We start from the raw sequence: 15,956 nt of genomic DNA on the forward strand, positions 1-15,956 counted from the left end.
CCAGTTTTCTAGGGTGTTTTCAATTTCTTGAGCCTCCTTGAAACTCCCTCTGGAAGAGACTGCCAAACCCGGCACTATTCTCTCTGCTGTGTCATCGTGGCCGGCCAGTTAAGAAGTTTACTGGACTTATACTCCATGCGTAAACCCAACTACACAAGGCGGTCCAGCATTGACGTGCTTCATTGAGGTAAAGGTGCCTCAGGGCCACCCTGTAAATCTCCAGTTGACGACTCTCAATTTTGACTTGGCTTGCTTCTTGATCCAAGCGTACAATGCAGTCTTTCACCTCAGTTACCCAAAATAAGGTCTGTCAGTCCTCTTCCCTGAAGTGATATTGCGCTACCCCCCACATATAGGCCTTTTGGGCTTCTCAAAGGTTTCCCTGAGATTCTGTGACCTCTGTGTTTAGCTCCAAAAATGCATCCAGTTTGTGCGACAGGTATTGTGTGACCTCCGTATATATAAGATGGCATGTACTAAGCTGCCAGATCGGCCTGTTTTCGGGGGAAGGGCCCCTCCATCCAGGCCACTACTTGTGAGTGATCCGAGATCCCGGTAGGCAGAATTTTCACACCTGTAATGTTTAGAAGGCCAGTATCTGGTAGTAGGAGCATATCTGTCCGTGACCTTGTTTTATGCGCTGCAGAAGTATGCTTATATTCTGTCACCTGGGGTTTCTAAATGCGCCAAGTTTCCCAAGCTTAAATATGGATGCCCATGCCTCAAAGAGCCCCTTCTCCACTCGAGCAGTGTCTTTTGGGGAGGGGGTGAGGGGGGACATCACCTTCCTGTTTGTAGGCCTGTCCCGCTGTCATTCCGTTACTAACATGTTATCTACCCTGTGTGTCCATTTACGTGCGGGATGCCACCATAGGCAGTGCTTGTGCAGGAGGATAGCCATCCCCTCCCCTGGACTCCCTGGAGTGGCCCACGTGGAATACTTTGTCATACCCATGTCTGGCAAGTAGCTGCACCTGGTGCCCATCAAATGGGCTTACTGTAAAAACAGAACTTTTGGACCAGGTCGCCTTGCAAACTTAAAGACTGCCCCGCTTTTAATTTGGTTGTTCAGCGCACTGACATTCTATGGTATGTTCTTAGGGCTGGTCATAGTGGGTGTGTAAGTGGAGGTCTAGGTGTTAAGAGACAGAACGGAACATTGCTGTATCGGCCTCTTGTGTGCTGAAATGGAACCTGTGGTCAATGGGACCAAAATTTCCCAACACCACCCCCCCCTGCACTTTCACCCCAGAAGTATCTGTCACTATAAACATGTTTAAAGCTGAACAGCCATTACAACTGAAGCTGCCATATGCATGCCTGCCCCTCAGTTTAAGAACTTGAAACCCGGTACCATGTTGCTGACAAATCAGTAGTACAGTTCTCAGCTGCTAGGTCAGAGATCATTGCATGGATTCTCTGTGGAAAGCTAAAGATGTTCCTTTCATTCTGAGCCCATCGTTGAAAGCGTTGCTGTGGTGTTGGGGCTGCAGACACATACGGTTCAGTCTTCTCTGTGCATCACAGCACATTCAGCTCTGAGCCTGGAGTCTGTGTGCCCCATGTCCAACACTGATGATTCCAAATAGCGCCTCGCGCATTCCCAATTCCTTGAGAGCCCCTACATCCATTGCAGCCAAGGGGGACGGGCTCCAGTCTGTTCTCCCTCGTGGCAAACTTCCCCACTCAGGAGGAGACTGACTTCGCATGAGTTGTTGTTCCGTTGGCCTCAGGGGAGTTACTTAAGAATGATTTGGGGTTTTGAATAACCCATTGTCTGGCCAGGAATAGAGGCATGTATTGCAGCGTCAGTGCCCTCTGCTATTGTTAACTGCAGCAAAAGATTTGTGTTGTCGTTGACCTCACCTAGGGTAATCAGGAAAGATAAGATTAATGGTACTCCATCACCATCTCCCTCTGCCTTGAACATTGCATCTCAGTCTCTGTAGTTGAACACTTTGGCTATCATGGAGCTAGGGGTGCCCAAGAGGGGGTTTTGCCGTCAGTGAGTGGTGAGCCCTTTCAGTAACAAAAAAAAGTGACAACTTCTCTTTCAGGGTCTACATTACGACCCTGTCCTGTATGAAATTCTCTTAGGAGTGGGACGTGAATTTTTCAATTTTGGTTTGAGTCTGGTTATGGGGGGGGGGGGGACCTCCCTCTCCCTGTGTTGCCTTTTGCTGTCCAAACTCTGCTGGTCACTGGGGAAGGTGTGAGGTTATTACTATCTTGTGCAAGGCAGACCACCCCTTGAATATAACTCTCTGGCAGCTGAGAGAGTTCTGGCACTGATCCGGTTATACCAGGACCAGGCTACAGTCCGGGCAACTCAAGCAGTCAGGTCCCAGCAGATGGTATTGATTGTCCTTCCCAGGCCCAAGATAGCTCTGTCCTGTGCAGTAAGGGGGCCCTCCTGGGGTGATCTCCACACTGTTGCAAGGCCTCAGGATGAGCCGCCCCCTCTATGTGACTGACAGATGAGACCACCCAGGGGTTTGAGCTAATTTGTGTGGACGCTTTCTCCCCGCTATGTTCTATAGGCTCTCTGGCCCTGGGGGATCCATTCGTTAGTATTCTCCACCCTGTTCGGGGGGCCAGGCTCTAGTGCCATCCCACTCACAGCTGCGGGTCTGCACCACAACCTGGTCCATCTCACAGCCTCCTACCTCCGTTACTCCTTCCAGGTCTAGCCCTACTTGCTGCTACAGGGCCGCACAACAACGTGGGCATCGCAAGGTCCTGCCTTCATTGATCCTTCAGCAACTAGACCAGCCCCTATCTCCTGGAGGTCTGATGCCGGGTGCAGCCTCCTCGCTCTGCTGGGATCTCTGGTTGTATTTCACATGCAGCCGCTGTGCCTCTTGCCGAAGTGATCTTTGCAGCTGCAGTGTGGCATGCATCCGCGCTGTGTCCTCTGCATACCTTCTCCCAGAACCACCAACTGGAGTGCACCTGAGGTGTTCCTTCACACGGCCTTCTTACTTCCATAGGTCAGAAAGCTACCAACTACTAGGTTTCTGGTGGATTCTAGTCCTGGAGTCGCATGAGGGCTCTAGGGGCCGCCCACCATCTTTGCTATCCCAGCCACACACCCTAATTCATCATTCATTTACTTCTAAAGTCATTTTGTGTTTACATCAGGCATTATCATGGATGTAAAAGCAAAAATGTGTCATAATGGAAGATTTGACACAAATCAGCTTGTTTACGCTGTAGCCCAGATAGATATATAATGTAGATCTCTGCGTCCGTGGCCGAAATCATTTAACGTGGCACAGTATGAGAAGCCTCTTCAGAAGCTTGAATGTGGAGTTAAAGGAAGCACAGAGCATCAATGTCCAAGGGGAAACATTGCATTGACTGGCAAGGCAGGCTACTGATGCTGGCGCCGGGCCTTGACCAGAGGCTTACCTGACTACCTGCCCACCAAGACAGGGGGACAAACGCATGCACACCCTCCCCCATTACCCCCAACCCGGGCCTACCTTTATCCGAGAGATCCCAGAACCACAAGGCGAGATCAAATGATGAAGAATAACATCTCTGAGGACTACACAACATCTCTGAGGACTACACCACGTTAAACATCTTAACGAATAGAACCATCCCAGTGGCAATGGCAATTGTTAATATCTGATTTGTCAGACTCACCTAAGGATGCCCCATTTATCAGCAGAATTGTTTGCAGCTGCTGGGAGGCTCAGGCACCCTTTACAGGACTCTTAAGTTGTCACCCCATTGAATATAAAAAGCCTTAAACATGTTCTTCTCAGAGCATGGTCACTGACAGGCATACCATACACCTGTGGTGTGTATCGCAACATCAATGCTTAGATGGTTGAGTGTGTTTCGGTAATGAGGGCTCTGGCACTGACAGTTGGGGAGGAGAGATGAGTACGGGTAGGGAGAGAGGGGTGGTTGATAAAATGGTTGAGTATGATACAGCCCGTACACTGTTGCTTGTGGCAAAACAGGCAGAAAATACCATAGCTCAAGATCAAAGCAATAACATACCAGACACCTGTCAACATGAACTCCCACTAATAGAACACTAACCCTCTTGTCCTGCAATATAAGAGGCTTAAATTACCAGTGGAAGACCAGGAAAGTATTGACATATTTAGATGTAACATAAACATAGCCAGGTTACAAGAAATCCATCTAGAACCACGAAAACCGGCTAGATTTACTAGACATTGGAGTCAGCATAGATACATCTGGGCCTATAACACCTATTCCAGAGGACTATGCATACTGATTTGCATCTTGCTTAATTTCAGAAAGACCCAGAAAATAGAAGATCCGGATGTTATTAGTGGGGTCACTCGGTAACAGGAAGCTAGTGCTGTTTAACACATATGCCCCCACTGTAGATGAACCTTAAGTCTTTGACACTATCTGGATCCTACTCAACTGCACCAACCATGAGATGACGATACAGGGGAGGGTCATAATCTAATGTTGAACTTGGAATTAGACAGGTCCCAAAGAAGAGGTGTGCACTGTACAAGATCTGCAGAAATGGAGTGTGCTATAATGAGATGGCAGCTCTGACTGGTGTGTAGAAACACCACCATGATGAAGGGTGGAGGGAGGAAGTATTCATCCTACTCCACACACCCTATGATACCATGTCACACATTGAATACTAACTAGTGGTGTAAGGTGTGGTGCCCTGGGCTTAAGAGGTTAGTTACCCCCTCCCCCTCCCCAGAAGCTATCAGACCACTCCCCTCTAGAAAAGCTTTATCCATACCATATTCACTCTGTCTACAGATTTCCTGCAGAAGCTCTCCTGGATCTGGTGTTCAGTAACCAGCTGCACTTGGCGATAATAATGTCTTCAACCAGAACTTTCTAGGAGGCATTTAAAGCATACATAGGCAGCATAATAATTGCTTAGTAGGCAGGTATCCTACTAGCCAAATCACAGAGCTAGAGGTCACGGAGTATGAGATTAAGGGGCTGGAGGGAAGGGCCCAATAATGGCTCAGGCCATTTTCCTCACAGAGATAAGCATCCTAATACAGAGATACCATGATCAAGCAGATAGCAAGACTGCTTACATTGGGAAATACTTATGGGCCATGCAATATAGAGAGGGCAAGTGCCAAAATTGATAGGCACTGGTACCATATCTTACAATTTGAGAGAGATCGTGGTGAAACACTAACACCAAGGAGGAAATTGTTGGAGAGTTTGTAAGGTAATATGAATGCATAGGTATGTCATGCTGTGACCACAGAAGATACAGAGAGCTGATTAGATGAGATAACTTTTGAGTTGCTGGAGAACTGTCATAGGCAATTTTTGAATGACCCAGTATCTCTGCAAGAGATCAAAACAGTTATTGATAATCTATTTTTAGGGAAGTCACCTAAATCCGAATGCCAATCCTCTCAATTTTATAGACACATATAGACATAGTAGCTCCTCTATATACAGAGTCCCTGAATGCTGGTGAATTACCACACATGCTACTCGAGGGTATACTCATGATGGTCTGAAACGTGGTAAAGATCTTAGTATTTGTCCATCATACCACCCACTGTCACTGCTGGACAGTAGAATTCTTGTGACAGTAATAGCAAATCACTTGTCTTAGCTTGTGGAAGGCATGATCTCACCTGTCCAATCAGGTTTTGTGACTCATAGGTCTACAGAGGTTACCCAACGCACACTATTTGCTGTTCTGCATAATCTGCACCCCAGAGACAGTAGCAACTCTACTGGATGCACAGAAGGCCTCAACTCCTAGGAGTGCCATTTTTTGATGGCCACGTATGGACTAAGGGATCTCTTTCTTAAATGAATGATATTGCTTTACACCTACCCAGTAGCTAGAATTCCTGTAAATGGATTGAGGTTGAATATGTTACCAGTAACTAGGGGCACAAGGCTGGGGTGCCCTCTGTCGACCTTACTTTCCTTGTTGGCTGTGGATCCACTGTTGCAACATTTACAGGAGCATCATGTGCACAGATATATGTACTTTGGCTTGATAAGCCTACTCCTGTCAATGAATGCTGACATATTCTACAGTTTGTGTCAAAGCTGGCAGATAACGCCTCCACTACCTCCCCCCCCCCCCTTTGATATGGGATATGATCTGTTTTGGTGGTTTGTCGGGTATCATTAATTGGAGTAAAACCAAGCTGTTCCCCTTTACAGTACTGTTGGAGGAATGTAGTATGGCTATGCACTGTTACAGGCCCACTGCACCCCAATCAAAGGACTGGTTAAACAATATGGTTACATATAACGACAGATAAGAGATGTTTATGTTACAACAACCCCACTCATCCAGGTCCAGGGATGATGTGCCCATTGTGAGAGCACTTAGTGACAATGCCCATGAATGATCTGCCAAATAAGCAAGACGATTCCACCAATAAGTTGATAGGTCTTCTGTAGTGAGTTTGAGAGTGAACCTATCCAGTGTTAACTATGCATTTGCAGGCATTACACTCCTTGTGTACAGGGTTTAGGATTACTACAGCTATGGGTGGACATTTTGTATGCTTAGAGATGGCTGGATGGATTCCATTGTTTTGATGATACACTTCTGGTGTCTTTTTTATGCCTATCGCTCAGGAATTATAAGGTGAGTAGCTAAGTGTTACACATTTGCAGGAAATGTAATCACAGTGTAACAGACAATGAAACTTAATTAAATGTTTTGGTTATGTTTGTATGTAAGTGAATGAATAGTTTAATAAAGACTTTAAAAGATTTGACAGGGATCACGCACAAAGATATAATGTAGCAAGAATAGAGACATAGCATCATTTCAAGTACAAAGTAATAGAAGGTGAATACCTTCATGGATCCTCAGTAAGATAGTTTGGAAGGTGCCCTTTTATTGGAAAGTTATAATTCGTATCCAGTTACTGTTGCTATCGAAAGGGAACGTGACCTAAAAATGTGTTGTAACGAAAGGTGGTGCTTATGGTGAGAAGTACACAGACGTTTGAGGGAATGGGGACAGGTTTGGATGGTTATTGGCTTCGGACCACAATGCAGGGGTTACACACGGGTGACGTTTTGCTTGAAGAGAAGGGTCTTGATTTGATTCCTGAGAACAGAGCACCCGAATGCAAGCTTGCCGGATCTGATCTCAGTGGGTGCCATATCCTAGCAATGTAGCCAGAGTCGGATTGGTGAAGCGTGCAATCGGCCACGTCCCGATGGGCCGGTGCCTAAGTGCCAGCAGGGGGACGCTTTTTTGGGTGACTCTGTTAACTGCCCACATGGTTTCCTATTGTCCTCCCCCGCCGCCGCCATTCTCACATGCCTAGGTCATTGTTTTTTGGGGTCGGCGTGCTGGCTAGTCATACATAGCCCTTTGTTTTGAGACTGGGGCAAAGATGTGGGGGCTTGCAGAGTGCACAAAGGCTGAAAGTCCTCCCTGGAAGGCCAGGTCATGTGTTGTGGCTATTTTCACCTCGATCTGGCTGGTACAAATTTTATTAAGTAATTTACCCAGCACATGGCCATTTTTGGGGGGAGGGGGTTTATACATGTTAGAGAGAACCCTGTTTTGTCTCGTCAGTTTTAAATCTGCATAAGTTAGCAGAGATGGTTTATGTACCTGCTGCAAATCACAAAGTGTAGTTTGCAGATCAGGTTTGTATTTTATGAAGAAAGGTCAGTGGGTTACTACTTCAAAGTCCTTTTGTTATTTGCAACTCTTTAGTTATAATCAGGGCAGCTGGAATTATGCAGCTTGGGAGGACCAAATAATGCAGCGGGTTCACTAAATTTTGGGGCAAGAAAAGACAAATTATTCAACGTTTGTCATGGTATTACTTTATTAATTTGTTACTTTAAAACATTGTAAGCCAGTCTTGACAAATGTTTCACCTCATTAGTATCAGTTTAAGATTCAAACACAGCAATTAAAAAAAGGATGATGACCAGTCAACATTTAAGAAGGGCCTTCCAATCCGCAGGAACACATGTCAACAAGTCTTTGATAACTTTTAAACCGACTGAGCTACAAACAATTTTTTCCTTAAAGTCTGCATATTATGCAGTAGATGGAAGATTAAGTGACAAATGCGGCAAATCCGTAATTACATGGAAAATGCTGTGGCAGCTGAATCACATAGTTCCAGTGGCCCTAGTTATAATCGTTCTACCTCAGCAAAGTGAGCTATGAACCAGCATCAATGAGCTGCATGCAAACTGCAAATCATTGAACCTTATTGCATTTTTAATCAATCTTTATTTTGATATTGTTAAAAGGTGTTCTTTGGGTGATAATAAAGGGCCTGATTTAGATCTTGGCGGATGGAATTCTCCGTCACAAATGTGACCGATATCCTGTCCACCGTATTACGATTTCCATACAATATAATGGGATCGTTATACAGTGGATGGGATATCTGTCACGTTTGTGACGGAGTATTCTCCTCCACCAAGTTCTAAATCAGACCCAAGGTCTCATTAGTGAAGACAATTCTAACCACTGTCTTATCCTTTAATTTTTGTTTGTGTTTCACCAGACCAAGTATTCTTGACATATAATACCAACCAGTGTGGAAGATATGCAACTTCTACATCTTGTAACCCTCATTGTCTTATGTATTGTTTCCTATTGATTTACACACTTGTATGATTAATTTTCTGTGTACAATATGTGAATGTGATGTAAATCGCCATGACATCCCACACTGGAACACATAGCTTCATAAGAGAAATTAAATATGGAAATAAATTATGCCTGTCCCATACATACAGGGGTTGACCAAAGTCAAAAAGATGCTTTGACAGTGGAGTGGAATAATACTAGCTCTGAATTCTAGTGAACAAGCAAAGCGAGCATCCTTAACTTTTATGAAGGTTCCAGGGATGTTTTCCCCTAAACTTGTTTTTAAAAAACAACATCAAATAGTGCATTTTAAGGCAGAATTGTCATATAAACTGGCTAAAAAATCACTGTCTCTCAAAGTGCACTATTAAATTCTGAAGTACTTTAAAGGTGTAGCAAGCCACCGAAGAGAGACACTCCCAAGGAGCTGGTCCCATTAATTCAAAATGTACAGCGGTTGCACCTGTACATTAATAATTACCTCTGTGTCAGGGCTAGAATTTTGGTATAAATGGGCCCCATATGCGATGGACACTCTGTTATGCTATGAATTACATACACTATGCCAGTGGCACAATGTGGTCATTGGCTGTGTATATATATATATATATATATATATATATATATATATATATATATACAATTGGTGACTCATAGGTCAAAATTACCACTAGCATGTCAAGGCCTGAATTTTATTGTGATTGCCTGTGTCACCTGCCCTATATGCGATGGTTGTCCTCCCTAATGCCCAGAATTATCTTCAGTATGGTAGCACCACCATTTTGCTACAGGTGTCCCATATGCCAAGATTGAGCTCCAATATGTCATCGCCAGCATTTTACTACTGGTGTCCCATAGGCAACAAATTACCTCTAGTGTGCCAGCACCAGCATTTTGCCATAGGTGCCCAATCCCAAATGACAAGAATGGCCTTCAATATGCAAGTGCCTGCATTTTGCCATAGGTTCCCCTTGTACCAACAGTCATGCCCAGTATGTATGCACCAGTATTTTGCCACAAGTGTCCCATATGCTGCAAGAATTACAGCTTATGTACCTGCATTTTGCCTGTGTACATCATATACCAAGAATTACCTCCTTCATTCTTCTTCATTCCCACTCACTCAGCCACTCTAGCTCACACTCACTTTTATTCACTCTTATTCCAACTTAGTCTCACTTTTCCCCACTCCCTCTGACTCACTCATACTCACTTAATTACATTATCACTCATAAACAGACACACACACTCTCACACAACATTTCACAGGGTTTTATTTTACCTACTTACCTTCAACTACCTGACCTGTTGTGCACCAGCTGATGGTACTGGGTAGACTCTCAGGGCAGGTACACACCTTCTTCCATCCCCAAGAACTGGAGTACATCGTTGGAGTCTGCACAGTGATACATAGGCTAGAGCTGTCAGTCTCTTGCCTTTTCAACTCACATTCTCTCATCTGGGCATAAGGCAGGATGTGCTGAGAAAGGCTCTTGCCAACCCCTCTCTCCTGTGATGAGATGGGGGAAGAAGAGCTGACTGCATGACTGATGGTAGCCCTGGGCACAGTAGACATTACAACAGAAGCACCCAGGGCTACTTGTACAGTGACACTACAGCATGTCACTAATGGGGAGGACTTGAAGCCTGGCAGTATCCAGAGGCCAAGGCTAGGACCTTGCTAGTCCTGGTCAATCTCTCTGATGCCTCCATGCGTCTTTGTTAGCCAGGAAATGGATGTACTGCCTGGCAGCAAGGGTGGACATACTTTTAATATACTAGTGAATAATAGGTTATTATTCTTATCAGCATTATTAAAAAAGGGGTCAGAAACAAGGGCGAGCGCCACTGAAAATTACAGATTTTGTTATGTGAAACCCCTCTGTAGTGAATCAAGAGGACGAATTTCAGAGCTGCTTTTTCTCTTTTTTTCGTTGTAGGTTCTTTTCCCAGGGATCCTGACCTAAACCCTTGTGCCCTTTGGCTTTTTGTTAGATTTCTGATTGATGTTATAATCAGGGTTGAGGACCGGGGTTGATTGGGAGCGGGATTCTTGCAACCTTGTACAAGGTGTTAAGACTGGAATAAGTATTCCGTTTTTACTGCTACTGTGTTTCCAGTCTTCACCAATATTACGACCCTACAAGCTTTAAAATGCTTACTGTGCCACACATTTCTCCAAAAATTAGCCTCCTGATACTAGCCAAGCAATGTTTTGTAAAAGGTCACGCTCCTCAAATGTGGGCCAATTTTTTGGAGCTGCCCGGGGCTATTTTTGGTCCCAATCCCCTGAATGCAGCAACAGAAGACTTGGCATCTTGTCCTCTCATTCCGGGAAAATTTGTATTTCGCGCCTGTTCAGGGCGCTGTTGCCAGTGTGAATGGCAATGGAGATTTTGATCTCGCTTGCCACTTACGGTGGCTTTCTTCATGATGCAACGCACGTGTAAGGTAATGCAGGCTGATAGAGGGGGCTCTGGCGTCCTTTATGGTGGCTCAGAGTCAAATTTCCAGAGACCATTGGCTATTTGGGTAGCTGCGTAAAAGTTGTTTTAAAAAGTGTCCCGTACTTAAAACTGTCTATGCCAAAGTATGCCATAGGAACAGTGACCATCTTGTTAATATTTGGTTGGTATTGTATGTAGTAGGAAATACGTAACTTGGTTGGGGCTAGTCTTGCTGGTCTCGAGCATAAAGTATCCTACTTTGGAAATCAATTGGAAACAATGGGAATGTACACACACTTGGTTATACTTCAGCCAGTTCATCTCTGAAATGTGTACAAGGTGTTCTACCACTGTATTGTGGCTGAAATATCAAATATGCAGTATTCATACGCGCAGGATCACTCTCAGTAAGTAAATGCGCAGTTAATAATTTTAAATATGTATGTACCTTTATGATGTAATCATAGACAATATAGTGGTTGCAGTAGAATGCAGGTTTATATTTCAACCGCAATATCATAGCATACAGTAGTATGGCCACATTAATAATTCTGCCTGATTTACGGAAATTAAGAAAGTATTTAATTGATATTTATTGTGTTCTAACTCACTGTCTGCCTCTTCCACAAGATGCCTCTTCCACAAGATGCCTGTTCACATAAATGCCGGGTATTGAAAGTGACATCATGCATCCTTTGCCAAAGACATCCCGGGGTGGCCGAGTCGTGTCCCGCCCTTAGTCCCTGGGCGGTATGGGATTTCGCTGCCAAGGAGTGGCAAGTGCAGAGACACAAGCGGCCTCCCAGTGAGCTGTTTACTCTGCCTTGCTGCTGTTTTAATGATCCCCAGGTCATCCAAGAGCTAACAAGGGGCAGGCCTGGGGTAGCTCTCATGCCCTTCTAATGTATTTTCAGCAAGAAGCATACTGCCGAAATGCTTATTTTAATCCTTTTTTCATCACCTAACGGTTCCCTCACGGGGTTCGTAGTCTGGCCTTCTGGCTTGGCTCGAGCCGCACTTCCCCGTGCCGGGACTTCGCCCCAACCTCTTACTACATTTTGTGTTTTCAGGCCTGTGCCTGCCCGCCGCATGCTGGTGTCACGCACCGCACTGATAATCTACTGTAATGCTGGATAGACCACTTTTTATGTCAAAGGGATTGTTTGTATTTTCACACGTAGGATTACCCTACCAGAAGCGTCCAGATTGTTACTGTCAGCAACGGGCAAGGGCTGAATACATGATAAGAGAATGGGGCATGGCGATATAAAAAAAAAACAGCGAGCTTCCTGCTTTACTTTGTAACCCGATAGGCCCGAACAAGCACATTGTACGATTTTAGTATTTGAAGCATCATTTAAATCAGAAAACTCACAGCAGCCCCCCTAACCTTAGCTGCAGTTCACGTATTTGCCACGGTCAGCCATGCAGTGGTACCCTTTTGAACAAGGCCACTGGAATTATGCGGCAAAGGAGAACCAAATTATTTGTCAGGGTTGACAAAATTATGCCTCCAAAAAAAAGAATATATTTATATATAAATAAGGCATAATGTGGCCCATTGTCGCAGTATTGTTTTGCTACCTATATAAATATATATTCACTGAAAAAAACAAAGGTTACAGGGACGTTATAGTTAGGTTCTGAATTTACTCATACAAAACCATAGAAATTCAGCAGTTATAGTTAGAGTTCTTTTAAGTAGCTATAACTTGCACCCTAAGGTAACTATAACTCGCACCCTACAGTTGTCTCATCATTATTTTGTTTGCAACTCTTTCAGTGAGAATAAGAAAGATGGCATAGAATACGTCATCAGTGGTATAATATGTGGCGTAATTAGCTGTGCATGGCGAAGGTGCAAGTTATAGTTACCTTAGGGTGCGAGTTTTCCTCACTTGAAAGAACTATAACTATAACTGCTGAATTTCTATGGTTTTGAATGAATAGATTCAAAATCTAGCTATATCGTCCCTGTATCCTTTGTTTTTTTTCAGTGAATTTCGATAGTTTTTTAACGTATAGTGATTTTACTTGCTATACATGAATCCAACCACAGCCTTCGGCCGTGCACGGCAGCAGTTGGCCACAGCCAGGCCCTGAGCCAACCCCCTGTAAGCACCCAACCGTGCACTGTGGACATCCTTCTCCTGTGCGCAGTAGCAGTTGCCCGCAAGGGCTGGCGTGCAGCCAGTCCCTGAGGCCAACCACCCAACCAGATGTTCTGTATGGCCCTTTGTACATGCACGGCGGAAGTTGAACACGGCCTCTCAAGATGTGAGAACAGGTGTGAGAGACTGTATTTGGGGATAAGTGTGTCTGTATGGGTGTGACAGTGCATACATTAGTTTTTTAGTGGGTGAGTCAGTATGAGCGCGGGTCTGTGAGTTGGTGCATCAGGGTGTCAGTGGGTCTGTGACGTCTGAGTGAGTGTGTGAGTGAGTGTGTAACTGAGTGGGTCTGAGAGGGTGCGTGAGGGTCTGACTGGGGATGTGAGAGCATGAGGGTCTGAGTGGGTCTGTGAGTGGGTGCATGAGTGTCTGAGTGGGTCTGTGAGAGGCTGTGTGAGTGTCTGAGTGGATTTGTGAATGAGTGTGGAAGTGTCTGAGTGGGTGTATGTGTGGGAGAATTGATTGAAAGACAGACAGAGAGAGAAAAAGAATGTGAGAGTTAGAGAGAGAGTTGTTTTAGGTTTTGATGTCTGATATACTAAGAATGAGTTATTTGTCTCCAATTTAAAATAAAAAAGTATATGATTTGTTAAAAAATATAGTTTTTTTTAGTTAAAAAAAAAAAGGAAATGAGCCCAGTTGGACTCGATCCCCCAATCTTAGTGTGAAGGTCTGCAACCTTCACGCTGAGCTATGGGGGTTTTCATTTTTTTTTAGCCCTTTATGGCCTTTCAGGGCCCACAATGGAGCCCTCAAGGGCTTCCCCACGGTCCCTGCATATTGTTTTTAATTTTTTAATTTTTTATTTTATACACCAAAAAGCCCTTTGCAGGCTACCTGACAATGCAGGGGAAGCCTGAAGGCTTCCCCTGCAGTGCCATTGCTTCAGCAAGCACAGAGCTGCTTTGATAGCAGCTCTGTGGTTGCTGAAGCATTTCATCTCTGTCCCCTGCATGTGTGCAGGAGACAGTGATGAAAGCTTTGCTGTTTGACAGCAGGACCTGCTTTTAAGGTCATGCTGCCAAACACAGAGTGTTTGCTGTGGCTTGGCTGCAGCCAAACCACAGCAAATAGCTATGTCCCAGGAGTTGGCACCCTGTGACATAGCAGGATCCAGCCCTGGTGGGTGGCGGCCCCAGGGCCATCTGTGGGACCATGAGAGGGCTTTGCAGCCCCACTTTACGTGAATAGCCCCAGGGGTGGAGGTCCGCAGGGCTTGGGGGTCCCAAAGGGATCCCTTTCATGTTTCTTCACACTTTGCCCTGGGGGATGGTGGCCCCCGGGGCACAAGGGATCCGTGGGCACCCCGCATGTATTTAATAGGAAGGCCAGGGGGGTGGTGGTTACAGGGACGCAGAGGGCCACGGGCCCCCCCACATGTATTTATTAAGAAGCCCTGGGCAGGTGGCGGGCCCCAGGGCAGCGGGGGTGCCGTGGGCTCCCCCTGCATATTCATAAACAAAAGCCCTGGGGAGGTGGTGGTCCTTAGGGCAGTGGGGGGCCACGGGACCCTGCATATAAAAAAAATAAAATAAAAGCCCGGCGGAGGTGGTGGTCCCCGAAACTGTGGGGGGGGGCAGGAAGCCCCCCTACACTAAGTTTTTTTAATGCCCCCGGGATCTGGCTCACCCGGGGGCCTATAAAAAAAACAAGAGAGGGAGTCCACACTTTTTTTGTAATATTTTTACCACAAATTTGTGAATATTGCGAGCTCGCGGCAAAAAAAAAAATGTACAACATTTTTTTTTTTAGCTGGTGGTCAAAATGACTTTCCTTCAACAAAACTGCTCCTGCACTCACTCAGTACATTCTTAAATCGGTTGTAGCAAAGATAAAGTATATAAACCAAAGCCAAAACCAAGACAGCTGTCATGCAAACATAGCACTAGAGATTCTCATGTCTTTTTTATTTTTTTGATGTAGGTTATTCAGAGAATATTCTACACGGTCAACAGGTCGTGGTCAGGCAGAATCACCCTTACAGAGTTGAGAAGAAGCAACTTCTTACAGGTATGGTCTGTCATGTTCCTTTTTTATAGGTGGTGCTAAATATTTATTTTCACATTTAGAATAGCTTGTTTTCCAAATAGTTACTTGCACAATATGTAACAAATATGATATTTTCATACAGTTGTTTCACCATGCTTCTGGGAAAAAGTCCTATTCTTTATTTAGTTTTCAATGAAGAGACAACATTTACAGTGAATGAACTATATAAGATTAAATTACACCTGGACTTAGGGTGCATAATAATAATTCCTCTTGTTATGTGGCCCATCCTTTGGGTAAAGTAAAAATTTAACTGTATGTTTGCAGCGTGTGTAACTGTAGATCACATTCTTTGCAACATGCCTACCATCTAGACTGGTTATGGACGTTGTAATTTGTTTTGCTTGGAAGTAAAAGGCCTTGGTTTTGAGGTAGCTTGTGCTGCTTCCCGGAAACTACAATGCACTAGGACAGAGGCTACACCTTAGACTGGTTTTTGATTAATTGGGTTTTGCATGCTTTTTGAAGCTCTGGGACTGTCAAACTGCAGAAGCAGTTGTTCAAACCTAGATATTCGAATAATTTCCAACGAGATAAGGCACCTTAAGATGACTGGTTAATTTGCAGCAAGACAGTACCCATTCACACAGAAAACATGACCGCAATGTACTATTTACAAAAGCAAAGGGTTACGTATTCTTTGAAGTTGTCCACATTATTGCAAACTACTAGACACTGAGCAATTCATCACCAGCT

General features: G+C 44.7%; 1 protein-coding gene across 8 annotated transcripts in view; it reads left to right on the forward strand.

The window, feature by feature from the left end:
- PPP2R3A (protein phosphatase 2 regulatory subunit B''alpha) overlaps nt 1–15,956 on the forward strand; it is a 1,031,009-nt gene that overhangs the window by 891,903 nt on the left and 123,150 nt on the right. For all 8 annotated transcript variants that reach the window (XM_069213531.1, XM_069213530.1, XM_069213529.1 and 5 more), the window contains one exon: nt 15,135–15,221. In XM_069213531.1, the coding sequence (XP_069069632.1) occupies nt 15,135–15,221 (87 nt within the window). The remainder of the gene's footprint in view (nt 1–15,134; nt 15,222–15,956) is intronic.

Source organism: Pleurodeles waltl, chromosome 11 (assembly GCF_031143425.1).
Source record: "Pleurodeles waltl isolate 20211129_DDA chromosome 11, aPleWal1.hap1.20221129, whole genome shotgun sequence".
Taxonomy (NCBI): domain Eukaryota; kingdom Metazoa; phylum Chordata; class Amphibia; order Caudata; family Salamandridae; genus Pleurodeles; species Pleurodeles waltl.